General features: G+C 37.7%; 1 protein-coding gene across 4 annotated transcripts in view; it reads right to left on the bottom strand.

Annotated features, from left to right (window-relative positions):
- Positions 1-15,222, bottom strand: part of LOC110459468 (neuronal acetylcholine receptor subunit alpha-10-like) — a 231,082-nt gene that overhangs the window by 120,667 nt on the left and 95,193 nt on the right. For 2 of the 4 annotated variants that reach the window (XR_002463897.1, XM_021511741.1), the window contains exon 1: positions 7,786-8,073. Coding sequence is in view for 3 of the 4 variants with exons in the window: in XM_021511741.1 (XP_021367416.1) it covers positions 7,786-7,876 (91 nt within the window). In the remaining variant the exon portion in view is untranslated. Of the gene's footprint in view, positions 1-7,785; positions 8,074-8,101; positions 8,413-15,222 lie in introns of those variants that run through there. The other 2 variants (XM_021511742.1, XM_021511743.1) reach the window with 2 other exon arrangements.

The following is a 15,222-nucleotide window of genomic DNA, read 5'->3' as shown; positions in this document are numbered from 1 at the left end:
TAAACTTTCATCAAGTTGTCATGTTGTGTATAAACATGCAGTGATGTTTAGATCCGTATATGCACGCGTGTACCCTCACTCAAAATTAGTTCATCCAGACCTGTAACGAAGGGCTCACTTGTTTACAATTGTAATGGAGCAAGGCTTTTGGTAGGGCGTTGTAAGTGGGTGGTGTATTGGGTAAAGAGAACACGCCAGCTTAAATAATTATGTCCTATAACCGTGGCTATTAAGCAATAAAAAGTGCCGTTACTTCGCCAACGTCGTATAATTTTCAACTAAATTTTATTGCTAAATTATAATTACAATTTAATGGCAAGTTACATAAAACAACAAAATTACAACAGAGCAATTTACTGTTTAAATTACACAAAATGTAGGCCAATTCTTTTAGCATTAGGCACCTTTTAATAGATATATCGAATTGTGGACTTAGGGACAGTCGGGGGACAGACTATTATATCTAGTGTCCTCTCTCTCATTGACGTTAAAGACTGCCAAGCGTCAAGGTTCTTGTGATTTTCTATGCAGTCATTAGCTATTTTCGAATATTGATTACAATATTCGAAAATAGCTAATGACTGCATTACAATATTCGAAAATAGCTAATGACTGCATAGAAAATCACAAGAACCTTGACGCTTGGCAGTCTTTAACGTCAAAGTTTTACATGCAAGTGTGAATTCTTTTTCAAGTGGATATTAGTTCTTTCCTAATATATTACCAAGCTTTAGATTTTAATGATATTTGTCGTGCTGCTACATGTATAAGTTCTTTCCGAATATTGGTAAGCTTAAGTTTTAATAATGTTTGCCGTGTGGCTTTATACATTAGCTTCTTCCGAAATATATTCCCATAGTTTTAAACTTAATAATGTATTCACGAAGATGAATGTCCACAATACTTAAGTTAATTCTGGATGATGATTATTATCTTATTTTCATAAATATAACGTTTCCTTCATTTACAGAATTAATCTTATCAAATAAAATGTGTCGATGTTTTAACAGAACCTACATTTTATTGCCAGTTTAATGTGTGAACAGCTGCTGATGTTATCCAAGTCTTGAACACCATTTTTTCTCAGGAATCAATAACAAAAGTGTACCTGGTGCGTGTCTCATTGTCGTGAAGGGTTTGGTTTAATAGAGACGTTTTTTTCACAAAAGGTTTAATGGTTTTATTGTTCTGCGATATCCTAGAAAGATAACACCACGCTTGGATTGTAATGAAAGATTCAACAGGATATTGACCTAGCTCGGGATGAGTTTATCGTTCCTCCACAGATATCCGATGTGTATTTGCAAAAGTTTGAACGGGTCTCTTCAAAGGGAGATTGAACAACAAAAGAAAGACGGCTGAAAAGTCGGTTTTATGTTCAGTCCTTTTTATATTTAGCAACGTTTTTGAATGATCCATATCAAATAAAGTTTCTGAATTGTTAGTTTATATATACCCTACAACAGATTAAAATTTTGCATTTGATTTTAATAGTAAATCTTTATCTGTGATGAATATTGTCTGACGACTCTCGTTGGACAAAGAATTAGCAGTGGCTATTATTGTACTACAATAGTTATGTGTTCCTTCGTTAGACATTACCACGCTGATAGAAACCTTCTATGGTCCCATGGTCCCATGGTCCTGACTTGAACTTGACAATTAATCCCTATTCCATGTCAAATATGAAATATCAACATTCCAACATGAAAGAAATGGTGAAGAACCGTAGCCCAATTATAATGTATACTTCAATATCTTTCTCTGTAATAAACAAGTTTTATTTCTGTCTGATAAATTAGAAGCTTAAAATTTGTTTTTATACGAAGAATCTGACACATTTATTATTCACAAGTACTTGTACCTAAACGATCAAAATTAGGTATAGAAAGTTTGGTATTAAATAACTGTTCTTATAAATGCCTACTCAATTCAAATAAACCCATTAATACGTACTCAGGAAAAGTTGTGTTGTATTGGGGCAGTTCTGGAGAATGCTTTAAGGGCCACAGGTGTATATATAACGCGCTTCAACACCTGCTCTAAGCGATTGTTCCGTGGAGTTGTCTATAGGCGAGAGAAAGAATGGCAAAAACGTGACATTGTAAGTGTACTCCTCCATGTTGCCGTCTAGTTCAATTTAAGAAAATAGCTAAAGTATAAAACCGAGGAGCACGAGAAAATTGAGAAGGAATGACATTTCGGCCGTATCTGCATGCCCCATATCTACATGTAAGATACCCCGGCCAGCTAAAACGGTAAAGTTAAGATGAGGGTGCCTTGTTTGCAGTAATCGGTTGTTTGTAGGGCATGACTCATGGTTGTATGTAAATTATTGATATAACTACACTGTAAGAGGTTTCCGTGCTCGATGGCACACCGAGTTCCCACTGGTACGGGCCATCTACTACTGTAGCCATTTATTTTACAAAATCTCCATTTAAATGTATTTCGATCAATAAGAAAATTGTATAATCTTTCAAATAAACAACATATTTAGTGGAAAGCAATTTTGCAAGCGGACCGTATTCCGCTGTAGAAACGCCGTCATCTCTCACTTCTGTTTCACGCTGGTAAACTTTGGGGAGGGTTTTGACAAACGTGATTACATAGAACTGACATTGAATGCATTCACATTTATTCTGTGCCCTGAATTATATAATGTAATTGATAATTCGGTATACATAGGACATGAATGCTTTTCAAACAGAACAATAAATTGGTTATTTTCAAAAACGAGTCAACATTAGAACATCACCTAGACGTGAATGTAAGATGACATACAAATGGAATCATAGATGAATAAAGTCATGTGACGTTTACACTACATGTATCAAGTGTCATGTAAAAGTACCTGATAAATCTATCGGAATCTACCACTCTGAAGCATTGTCGAAACAGTAAATCGGTCACCAACCCAAAACCTGTTAATATAATGTACTGTAAATATAATAGACGTGGAACAAATGCAAGCTTGGACAGGCGAAACTACTATCATTACAGCAAATGTAAAGGCTAGACACAGCGTTATTGTACATAGCACTTGTAGTTAAGCGGGTCCAATACTGACACTCATCTGTACATAACTTGTTCAGAAGAGGTAGCAACTGTACAATATTTAACAGCATTTGTCAAGCAGGTCCAAAGATGACATTCATATGTTTAAAACTTGTATAGAACGCCTGGCAACTGCCCGATTGCAAATAGCATTTTTCAGCAATTTCAAGAATGACAAAAAAAATGTCTAAAGAGCAATGGCATATTTGTAAAAACAAAGAAGCAAGTCCAAGACCGGTACCATTACAAGCGTTCTGGTGTAGAGCGACTAGCCATGGCACGATTGTCAAAAACATTTGTTTAGAAGTCAACGAATGACACAAATTTATAAAATAACTTGTCTAGAGAGACTAGAAACTGCACATGTGTGCACATAGTTCCTATGGCAAGACAGAAATTGATCCCAAAGTGCACGAAAGACACAAATATAAACAAAACGTGTTTAGCTGGATAGCAATGGCACAATTGTGCACATCATTTATTCACTAAGTCCAAGATTGACACAAACTTATAAAGACTGTGACTGAAGTGGCTTGCGATGGCACTATTGAAGACAGAATTCATTTAGTTAGTCCAAGAATGACACCAGTCAAAAATCAGACGTTGTCTAGAGTGGCCAACAAAAACACGATTGTATATATACACATCATTTGTTTTACAAGTCCAAAAATGACTCTCATATACAGAACTTGACTAGAAATGCTAGCAATCGCACATTCGTTCACATCATTTGATTACTAAGTCCATGTAAGACAACAATACAAACAGAATTTTCCTAGAAGCCTAGCAATGTTAAAAGTGTATACAAGGACTTGCTTAGCAAGCTTGGTTAACGCGTTTAATTGCTTCTCATGTCCAACCATGACAGATGTGTTTATTTTATTGACAGGCCCAACCATGACATATGTGTTTAATTGATTGACAGGCCCAACAATATAACGGAAAAATGTCTTCTTTCTTAACAAAGCCAATCGTGTCAAATGGTATACTAAAACTTGCCTAGAAAGTAAACCATGAAACCCGTTATATAGAACGACCAACCGAGACGTTCTTGTATAATAGTTTTAACAATGCTTAATGTGACTATCTTATATTCCAGTTTAGTAAGATGAGCCAAGATACAATTATACTTGTTTGAAATAAAATATGTATTAACTAAAATAAGTGTTATCAAGTATATTATTATTACATTTACTGTTAATAAGTGTATTAATAATCAATCACAACAGTTGTTTAGCAAGCGTATTAAAATACAATTCCTTATTTATTTATTTATTTATTTGTATCATTTGACTATATGCATATATAGATAAAAACAATACAACTGTTTACTTGTAAAGCACTTGTATTAATAACACAATATACATCTATAAATGTTAACCTGTTGAGCAAATGTATTATCATCACAATTTTGTTTAGAACGTATTTTAAGAATACATTTGTAAAGTTGTCTAGTAAGTGAATACATTGTTTAATCCTTCACTTGTTCAGCAACGCTATTAATAATGATAAAACGACTTTTGTTTAGCAAGTATATTGATGATGCAAATATACATTATTTTACTTGTTTTCAAAGTGTATTATTCTTATTATGATTTTTCGTGTGTTTATCAAGTGTATTTATACTTGTTGAGCCTGTGTTTTAATGATTCCGTTGTTCATTTGTTTAGAAATTGTGAAAATAATACATGTACAGTTATTTACTTGTTAATCAAGTGTATTTATACAAATGTTAATGTGCTTGGTATTAAAATACAACATGTGACATGTTAGGTCCTGTGCTCAAATAATAAAATCATTTACTTGTTTAGTAAGCATATTTAAAATCCAACTTTTTATCATGTTAGTAAGTGTATTTGATAAAATTGGTCAATCTTAGAAAGTGTACTGAAAATACAATTTAAATATTTATTGAGCAATTGTGTTATTGATACACTTGTTTACTTGTTAAACAAGCGTATAAAACATATAATTGTTTACAAGTCCAACCATGACACAATTGTATATTATTATAACTAGTTTAGCATGCCAACTGGGAACGCGCAGGTGTTTCAACGTGGAGCTGTACAGGAAAAGTGTCACCATTATTCTGATTTATATCCCGACAGGCGACGAGGCAGCGCCATGCAAGGTACTAAGTAAACCTCTAACCTCATCACATCATATAAACAGTCTGCATTGGAAAATGCATTAACTTATGAAATATTCAGCAAGGACTGTACCCAGCCACTCTTTACATGTGCAATTATGCAAAAAGCAAGTCCGTTTGTTGCTTGCAAACGCCAAGTGCCATACATCCGCACTGAGTGTTAATTTGCATTACGCGCATCCGTTACGTCACACCTGGGATTAGATAGCAACATCATCTGTCTCCTACAGAATAATCCAGGTACACTGTAATTAGCGGTGTTAATTACATGTTCCGGTTGTGGTGTCCCAGAGCGTTGCCTTCTCAACTGTTACAATAGATACAATCTCTGTAGTTCATGTTTTAGCCTGCCCACACCACAAATCATATTTATGTAGAACATCTCATCATTCATCATCTTCTCATCTATTCACTTGAACGCTCATTCAATCATCCGTCAATCAATTCGTGCGTTCATCATACAATCAAAGTATGATATAATTAGGTGTTGACTTGTGGCGGAGAGCGCGAGGGGAATGGGGTTCGGTTGACTTATGGCGGAGAGCGCGAGGGGGGTGGGGTTCGGTCTTTATCGACGAATTGTCTGTAAGTATCAATTTGTGTTTCCAATTTACGTTGTTATTCCCACGGAATATTTACTTTGCTGGAAAATTGACTCTCTACCATCGTTGAAATTGGAATATAAAGCTAATATTGACCAAAATCGCGATCAAGCTAAGACACTTGTGTACCGAATACCGTCGTTTCATTTTCTTCTCCAGAATAGACCACGGACTAAGGACCCAGTTTGGAGTGTTACTCAGGGCTAAATCACCACTGGCAATCCGCCTCTGTGTAGGTAATCCTAGATACCAGTAGATTCCGAGCAAGTCTGGAATCAGGAAATGCCGGCAAACAATCGCATAGGAAATAAAACGGTTGGGTTTGAAAGTAAGTGTTTTAGGAGATCGATGAAGTGGCCATTATTCCGTGACGATGGGGACCAGTCTACCCACGCCGACTGAGGGTACGTCTAACAACAATGCCGCCCAAACAAAGATGCATGTTCAAGAAACAGCAATAATTTCTGCTATTGATTTTTTTATCTAAATTATACCTTCCCTTTGCAAAGTTCGACCGTAGAAAGCATGCTCGCCCAGTTTGACTAGATTTATTGTGACTCAACGGTTAGAGAGATAAAATGCCACTGGTACCGGACACCCTGCACGTGCAAGATACTGTTAATATTTTAATAACAGGAACCATTCCCGTCGCCAAAATGTCATGAATGATAGATGATTGAATGTTCTTACTCTGTCCAGGTATAGGTAGTGGGTGTGCATTGTCTACTGGCATGTCGTGAACTTGTTGAAGCTATGATAATCATCTTCAATAATGCATGCTATGTAGTTAATGATGATCAGCTTCAATAATGCATGCAATATAGCCTATTGCACGCAGGGATATTACCTGTGGAAAAGTGAATATAATTACAAAACCACAAAACACAAATGTGCCGTGTAGGGTAAGCATCAGCGACCGGCTGTTGGCTTGATCGGTCGAGACACCGAAACAGGTGTCAAGCCTTGGTGCTTTGGCTGCGTGTCGCCATTTTAGTGTCACTGCTATAGAGCTGGTGCACAAAATTTCAATGACGTCATACAGTTTGGCCAAGATTTGGCAGGCAATGTATATAAACATAATGAATCCTGCTAGTAACCAGTGAAGTTTAGTGGGGAAGTATTAAAGTTTATATGAATACAGAGTACGGCGGAGGGGCTGTGATGTGTGGCGAGGGCAAGATGTAAGGGGTAAAGGGTCTCAATTGTAGTATCTAGGGCTAGTACTCATTGATCCGAGATATCGCTGTTCTGCCTCACTCATATCAATGGCTATATACCGTGGAAGTCATGTAGCGAAACCTTCTCACCATCAATAACATTAGACTATAGGAATTTAGTTGATAATCACAAGCTACACGTAAGCGCTGTAGCTTGACGCCTATATACCGACGCAATCAATTCTCAACGTTGGTCTTCCAATGCAGTTAATTAGACCTCCTTAAACCCAGATTATCTTGCACAAGTTGTATTGTTTTAACGATCTGACAAACAGTATTAGGCAGCAAGAGGTAAATAGCATTACAGGCTCGATTGACCGGAATCTACGGAATTTCCTGCAAAATGTCGAATCTGGGATAAAACAGTTGTTTTAATGTTTCTCACACAGTTTTCTAACCCTGTGCCCCTCGATTGATTAATCTTGAGTATAAAAAGCTCGTAAGATCCCGTTAGATTGTTCGGTCTGCCGTTTGCATTGTGGCACTGCTCAAATTAACCGCTAATTACACGCTCATTCACTCGTGCAGATGTACAGGCGAGGCAGCCACTAAGACATTATCACAGGTGTCGCGCGTGGCGGCGATCAGCCCTATCTCTCGCCGCGTGGCTGACGAGCCCTCCAAAATCATACAAGTGCCGCAAATATCGTCGAAATAATGGAATTATGTAATTACATATGATACATTAATGTGATCAACTGCGCGATAACAATAATAAAGGATATTTAAGAAAATATGGAAAAAAAATCAAAGGACTTACCTCGACTTTTTGGTATAACATGGAAAACTGTCCACCACATAAATGTCTTCCAAATCCAAACACACCACCCTCGCTTCCTGTTGGCAGACATGGCTACTTGTCGCTAGAGTCTGAAACAAGTTTGAAAAATAGCAGTACATTTTGTAGCTACGACTCCTCGGCGAACACACATTTTAGGTTGCAGTGGCTGACTACGACTGACGAGTGGAAGACTGCACCACCTCACTACCGACATAGCGAGGGCGCTGCCTGGCTAACCTGTCACACTCACGGTTCGATTTGTGCTTTATATATAACATTGATTGGCATAACTTACTTGTGCCCTGTTTACAGTTGTTTTCCTAAGCTCAAGTATAATGTAGTAATTGAGATCAAACATTGCGCAGATAAAAGTGTGTACATATCCTAGCTTCCGGAGTAACGAAAGCTTAGTGGCGCGCACACGGCTGCTTGTGCCTCATCAATAATCCAAACGACTCCCAATTTGATTTGTTGTACGGCAGGACTCGATACCGCTCTGATTTGGAGCCCGGGAGGTGGGACTGACGTGACAACATGCAGAGCTAGCACTTAGGGCTAGTTGGGGTGTTAACTGTTGGCTGATTGTTCCCCCGTGTGCTGTATAGGCCTCGGGTGGACCAGGGAATGTCTGACGTCGGCACCAATCGCTATCGACGCATGTATATTTACGATAGAAAGTGAAAATGTATCGACTGCGAGCCGGCTAAACTGTTTATAGTGTGTTTGTGCGATGTTTATTTTTAACGGAGGTAATTCCAATATAAGAAAACAGAACAATGTGTTTGGTTTATGCTGATGTTCTTGATGAAAAGATAAACTACCGAATAAGTTTCCTATCGAATAAGTGTTTTTTCCACACAGCAAAAATAGGATCGTGTTTAAGATGTCGGTAAAATAATAGGATCCACGTGGTATTAGTATTGTGTACATCGTCAGAATACATGCAGGATCAACGTGGTTTTAAGAGTTGTATACAAAGTCAATATAGGACGAACATGGTAAAAGTGTGGTACGAATCTGGTATAGATCGTAGTATCACCCGTACGATCCATATCAACAAGTCTTGTATTCCATTGGGATCGTTACAAGGTACAATATAATCCTCATTGAACTCTCAGTAAATTGTGAATTGGAATAATAGCTATCGATCAAAATTGAAGAAGTCTTGAATTGGGATCATAAACAAATGTCCACATTTAATCAGTGTTGAATTAAGACCATTACAAAATATCCAAACTGAAGATATCTTTGATTTAGATAATCAAAAATTATCAAATATGAAGAAGTCTTGAATTGGGATCATTACAATAGGTCCACATTCAAACAGTGTTGAATTAAGACCATTACAATATATCCAAATTGAAAAAAAATCTTTAATTTGGATTATTAAAAGAAAAATCAAAATTAAAGAAGTCTTGAATTGGGATCATTAAAAAATGATCAAAATTGAAGAAATCTTTAATTGGGATAATTGAAAAATTATCAAAATTGAAGAAGTCTTGAATTGGGATCATTACAATAGGTCCACACTAAATCAGTGTTCAATTAAGATCATTACAATATTTCAAAATTGAAAAAATATATCTTTAATTGGGATAATTAAAAAAAAAATGAATTAGGATCATTACAATAGGTCCACATTAACGCAGTCTTGAATTAGGGCCATTACAAACGATCCATATTGAAGAAGTCTTGAATCGGGATCATTAGAATAGGTTCTGATTAAATCAATCTTGAATTAAAAACATAACAATATATCCAAATTGTAGAAAACTTGTTGTTGGGATCATTACAATCGATCCACATTGACGAAGTCTTAAAATGGGATCATACCAATAGATCCTCATTAGATATGTATCAATCGGGACCATAACCATAGATCCCTACTGAAGAAGTCTTGTATGGATCGTTACAATACACCAAGGTGGCCGGAGTTCAATTCCCCGACCGAACGTTAGAAGGTATGGAGTTCACTTGCCCAACCACGAAGGTTTTCTCCGGGTACGCCGATTTCCTCCCACATTAAGACTCCCGCGCGCTCTTACATCTAGACCAGCAAGAGTAATAAATATAAGTTGAAATAACTTATTTCACAAGTATTGAAAACTAAATATAGCATTTATTTGAATTCAATACGATCCATACATATGAGAGGATCCAAATTAAAACTTGCATACGCATGCAAGCTCATGTGACCTGCATACTATCAACGTTAAAATAGTATATTATACCAGGCCTATTTAAACCTCTAACAGAAAAATGATCCCAAGGCCTAAACCCACCTCGAATTTGGAAACAACCCTAGATTTAAATATACATGTATCTCTAACAATACAAACAATCACAGACCTCAAACAAATAGATAAAAACAACTACAGGCCTACATCCGCCTCTAATGGGCTAAACAACTCCAGGCCAACGTCCACCTCTAATGGGCTAAACAACTCCAGGCCAACGTCCGCCTCTAATGGTCTTTACAACTCCAGGCCAACGTCCACCTCTAATGGGCTATACAACTCCAGACCAACGTCCACCTCTATCGGACAAAGCAATTCCTGGACAACAACCACCTCTTACTAGCAAAAACAGCTCCAGGTTTTCACCCACCTCTAACTAGCAAAACAACTCCAAGGTTTCACCCAACTCTTACTGGCAAAACAACTCCAGGTTTTCAGCCAACTCTAACTAGCAAAACAACTCCAAGCCAACGTCCACCTCTATCGGACAAAACAATTCCTGGTCAACAACCACCTATAACCAGCAAAAACAACTCCAGGTTTTCACCCAACTGTAACTGGCAAAAACAGCACAATGCCAACACGTCACCTCTATCGGGCAAAACAAGTCTTGGTCAACAACTACGTCTTACTAGCAAAACCAACTCCAGTTCACACCCACCTCTAACTAGCAAAACAACTCCAGGCCAACACCCCACCTCTAACTGGCAAAACAACTCCAGGCAAACACCTTACCTCTATCGAGAAGAAAACAACTAGTCAACAACCACCTCTAACTGGCAAAACAACTCCAGGCTTTCACCCATTCCTGATCGTACAACAATGTACCACCTGCTGAAGACACGACTTTCGGTATAAGTTTACTACCTATTCGGGGCACCAAACCAGGTCTTATCATAACCATCAATACGAATACTATTCTCAAACTACCCATCTATTCTCAAAGCCACCACCTTCTCTCTAACTAACCACCTTTTGCGAAAAGCGTTAACCTTTGTCGTGCACAATGTAACGGATATATTGGCCCGAGATGTCTGCTAGGAGCACGTTACTTTCTGATCCCAATGAGTTGTCATATCCCCGACACACCCTCTCTATCCTTGTCGTGAGCTGAGATCACGTGTCCGACACGTCCTCCTATCCCTGTTCCCTTTTGGGACGTCAAAGGTCTGACCTTGGTCCCGATGGAACGTCACGTGCTGCCCTTTCGTGATCCTAAAAGACGTGACTAGGACAATGGCTAAACTGAGTTTCACAATAAGGAATATTTGCCTGAAATATTGCATTTGCAATATTTTCTATAAAAATGGTCTGTCTGGTGTATTGTCTTTTTACTAAAATGTGTATACTATTCCCTTTTAAAAAAGCTGCCTTTGTTTAGCTTCGTCTTTGTCTATAGCGTTGTCTTTTTAATAGCGTCTTGTCAATAGCATTTTCTTTTTAATAGTGTCGTGTCAATAGCATTGCCTTTTCATATCATTTTTATGATGTCTTCAATATTGTCTTGTCTATAACATTGTCTTAATTATAATATTTTTTGAACCACCTTTTTTTAAAGATGTTTGTCTACCATTGACTTTGCCAATACATCGTTATATTGTCTTGTCTATAACATGGCCTAAGTAATATTATTTTTCTTTTGTACTCTTTATCAAATTGCTTTTGTCTTACATTGTCTTTGTCTGCAAGTGTCTTTGTCAGTTACATTGTCTTTACCTATTACATTTTTTTTGTCTATAAAATTGTCTTTGTCCGCCAGTGCCGTTAAGAATGCGCGTGCTAGGACAAACGATCAGACACAGGAATGTAACGCAGTACTACACTGTTATATTGGTGGTTCTGTATCGACGTCATCAAAGCCTTCTAACAGGTTTACGTAATATCATTGGACAATATCTCTCCTCACTGAAATACGTAGTAGTTTACGTGTAATAAAAATAGTTTTTTTCCCATCTGTATAGGAAGTGGAGAGATTACCAATGACTGTAAAGTGGTATGGTGGCAGGCTTATAAGGTAGAGCGTTACTCGAGTCGCATGTACAAGCGTTAGTCGGTGTGTGTTTGTGAAGGTTTGTCAGTAGATTTAACTTCACCTCTGAGTGGAGTTGTCGGTACCAATGTGATGGCGGTCTCTGTGCGCGTGCTGACTGGGTAGGCGAGGACAGACTGTCGTCACTGCCGTCAGATAGCGCCGCAAGCGGTAGGTAAGCTTTTGTCAGACGTGATCACGTGACACAGTATCGACCGACCCGGCGTTACTTACTTGTTGTATATGTTAAAATTTCAGCAAATCATCCCTACCGTTGCCATTTAAACCCGGCAAACGCTTCCATGGCTGTGATCAGATTGGGTTAATTCCTTGTTCAGCTACAAAAATAACCCAGATGTAAATTTTATTGAGACGTACTTGTAAGATTTCGTTAAAAACACTTGCGCACTGGTATTTTAATGCTCTGATATTGAATCCTTTGCAGATTCCTCTTTTTTTCTAATCACCTGTTTCAATGTGAACAAAAAGATAATATACACCTAACATAAAATACAAGATGTGTAATGCCAATAGCTGATTGATATACCTTACATATAAACATTTACTTCCATGTCTGTAGAACTACAAACAGATGTCTTTCTTGTGAATCCAACACGGATGTGCTACAAATCATACCGACAGGACAGTATGTGGTGCAATTAAGTTAACATTATACTGTACTTATTGAGCAGAAAATAGTGTACCGCCCGTACAACCCATTTGTATACCTGGGACACATTAACTACAACTTCCCGTGTATCACCTCATTGGCAGTAATAATAAACGTGTATTACCTAATGGACAGTAACAGTGCACGTGTATTACTTAATGGACAGTAACAGCCTCGTGTATCGCATAATTGAGTGCTACAGTTCACCTAATGGACAGTAACAATGCACTTGAATTACTTTATGGGGGATGATAGTCACGTGCACCGCATAATGGAGAGTTACAGCTCACCTAATGGACAGTAACAGTGCACGTTTACACTTGTACAATGTATTACTTAATGGAGGGTAACAGTCACGTGTATTATATAATGGAGAGTTACAGCTCACCTAATGGACAGTAACAGTGCGCATGTATTACTTAATGGAGAGTAACAGCCTCGTGTATCGCATAATTGAGAAATACAGCTCACCTAATGGACAGTAACAGTACACGTGTATAGCATAATGGAGAGTTACAGATTACCGAACGGGCTGTAAAAGTGCACGTGTATTATTTCATGGAGGGAACAGTCAGGAGTATTGCATAATGGAGAGTTACAGATTACCGAATGGGCTGTAAAAGTGCAGGTGTATTACTTAACAGAGAGTAACAATACACGTTTATCATAATGGAGAATATCAATACACGTTTATCATAAGGGAGAATATCAATACACGTCATCATAATGGAGAATATTAATACACGTTTATCATAATGGACAATATTAATACACGTTATCATAATGGAGAATATCAATACACGTTTATCCTCATGGTGAATATCAATACACGTTATCATAATGGAGAATATCAATACACGTTTATCATAATGGAGAATATCAATACATGTTTATCATAATGGAGAATATTAATACACGTTATCATAATGGAGAATATTAATACACGTTTATCATCATGGAGAATATCAATACACGTTTATCATTTTATGCAGAGCAACATTTCATGTGTACCATCTAAAAGGCAGTAACAGGGCATGTGCATTACTAAATGGAAAGTAAATCACGTGTATCGCATAATGAAGAGAAAGAATTCACGTGTTTTATCTAATAGGAGAATCAATCCACGTGTATCATCTAATAGAGCCTCGAGTAACAGTACACGTTTATTACCAAATGGAGAGTTACAATACAAGTGTGTTCACGTGTATCATCTCATTTGGAGTAACAATAGATGGTATCACCTATTAGAGAGTAACAATTCACACGTATCATCTAATGGTGGGTAACAGTGCACGTGTCTCATTTAAGGACTGTAACAGAACGCGTGTATCACACAATTGAAAGTTACCATGCTCATAACGCCTGCCACCAAATGGACATTAAAACTCCACGTGCATCAGTTTAGCAGTTCATAATAATATTGTGTGTATTTTTTGTTTGATATATTTTATGAGGTATAATGATGCCCTAGTTTTAGTAGTTTACACACGTTTCGCTGTCGTTTAACTGTTATTGTAGACATTTAATGTTTATTTCATGTAAGTCGGCCACCGATGTACTAAATACGAGTGCTTCTATAGACTGGGATCGGCTGTCAGCAACAATAACCCAACTATCCCATTTCTTATATTGTTGGAATAAAGGAAACGAACACGTTTTTATCTGCCCATTCCGGAACATAAAACTGTGGACATATATTAACACTACATAGGTTATGGCGTTGAGCAGGATACATTGACCCGCCTAGAACAAACTCAGCCCACTGACCCAACAGCAATGTACGGACAGTGTTCGATCACTCCGGACAACAGAATTAGTTCCACTAGGAGACATAAAATAAAAGATAGGCTGACGTAGAAGGATGAACTGTAACACCTCCTGGGCAATCTACGGCACCACATTAAACAAACTAGCACACATAACAGTATATAGAGCGACAGAATATAAAATTATCAGAACCATGGTTTGAAATTGTGTAATTTTTTAATCTGCATGGTTCTATTTTAGAAAGTATGTCGGTCCAGATCTAACTTTAAAACTGTATGTCAGTACAGACATAGGAACTAACATAAGAGTACGATCCAAACCAATAACAAGCCTAACCATCATACATTGGGTCTCTATCAAGTCCAGTTCTAGCTAGCAGAAATGGGTCTGTTGGACGAACCTTTCTTTGCTCCTCTCGTATCTACATGTCCTTCATAAACAAGAAGTATAAAAACCGATATAACAACATTATAGAATAAATAAAATAAAAGCTTAACAATATCGAAATGTCCCAGAAAGCCTCGGTTACAACAATGTACATTCCATAAGATATGTATATGTAATTGTCCCGATTCGCAGATATGAAAACGGTGTTTTGTCCCCTCCTCTACACCCCACCCCTACAACCCACCCCTACATCCCTCCCCTACAACCCCTCCCCTACACCCTACCCCTTAAACCCCTCCCCTACACCCCTCCCTGACCCACCCCTC

Source organism: Mizuhopecten yessoensis, unplaced genomic scaffold (genome assembly GCF_002113885.1).
Source record: "Mizuhopecten yessoensis strain PY_sf001 unplaced genomic scaffold, ASM211388v2 scaffold10073, whole genome shotgun sequence".
Taxonomy (NCBI): domain Eukaryota; kingdom Metazoa; phylum Mollusca; class Bivalvia; order Pectinida; family Pectinidae; genus Mizuhopecten; species Mizuhopecten yessoensis.
The sequence above is the reverse complement of the archived record's forward strand: the minus strand, read 5'-3'. Positions and strand labels throughout refer to the sequence as shown.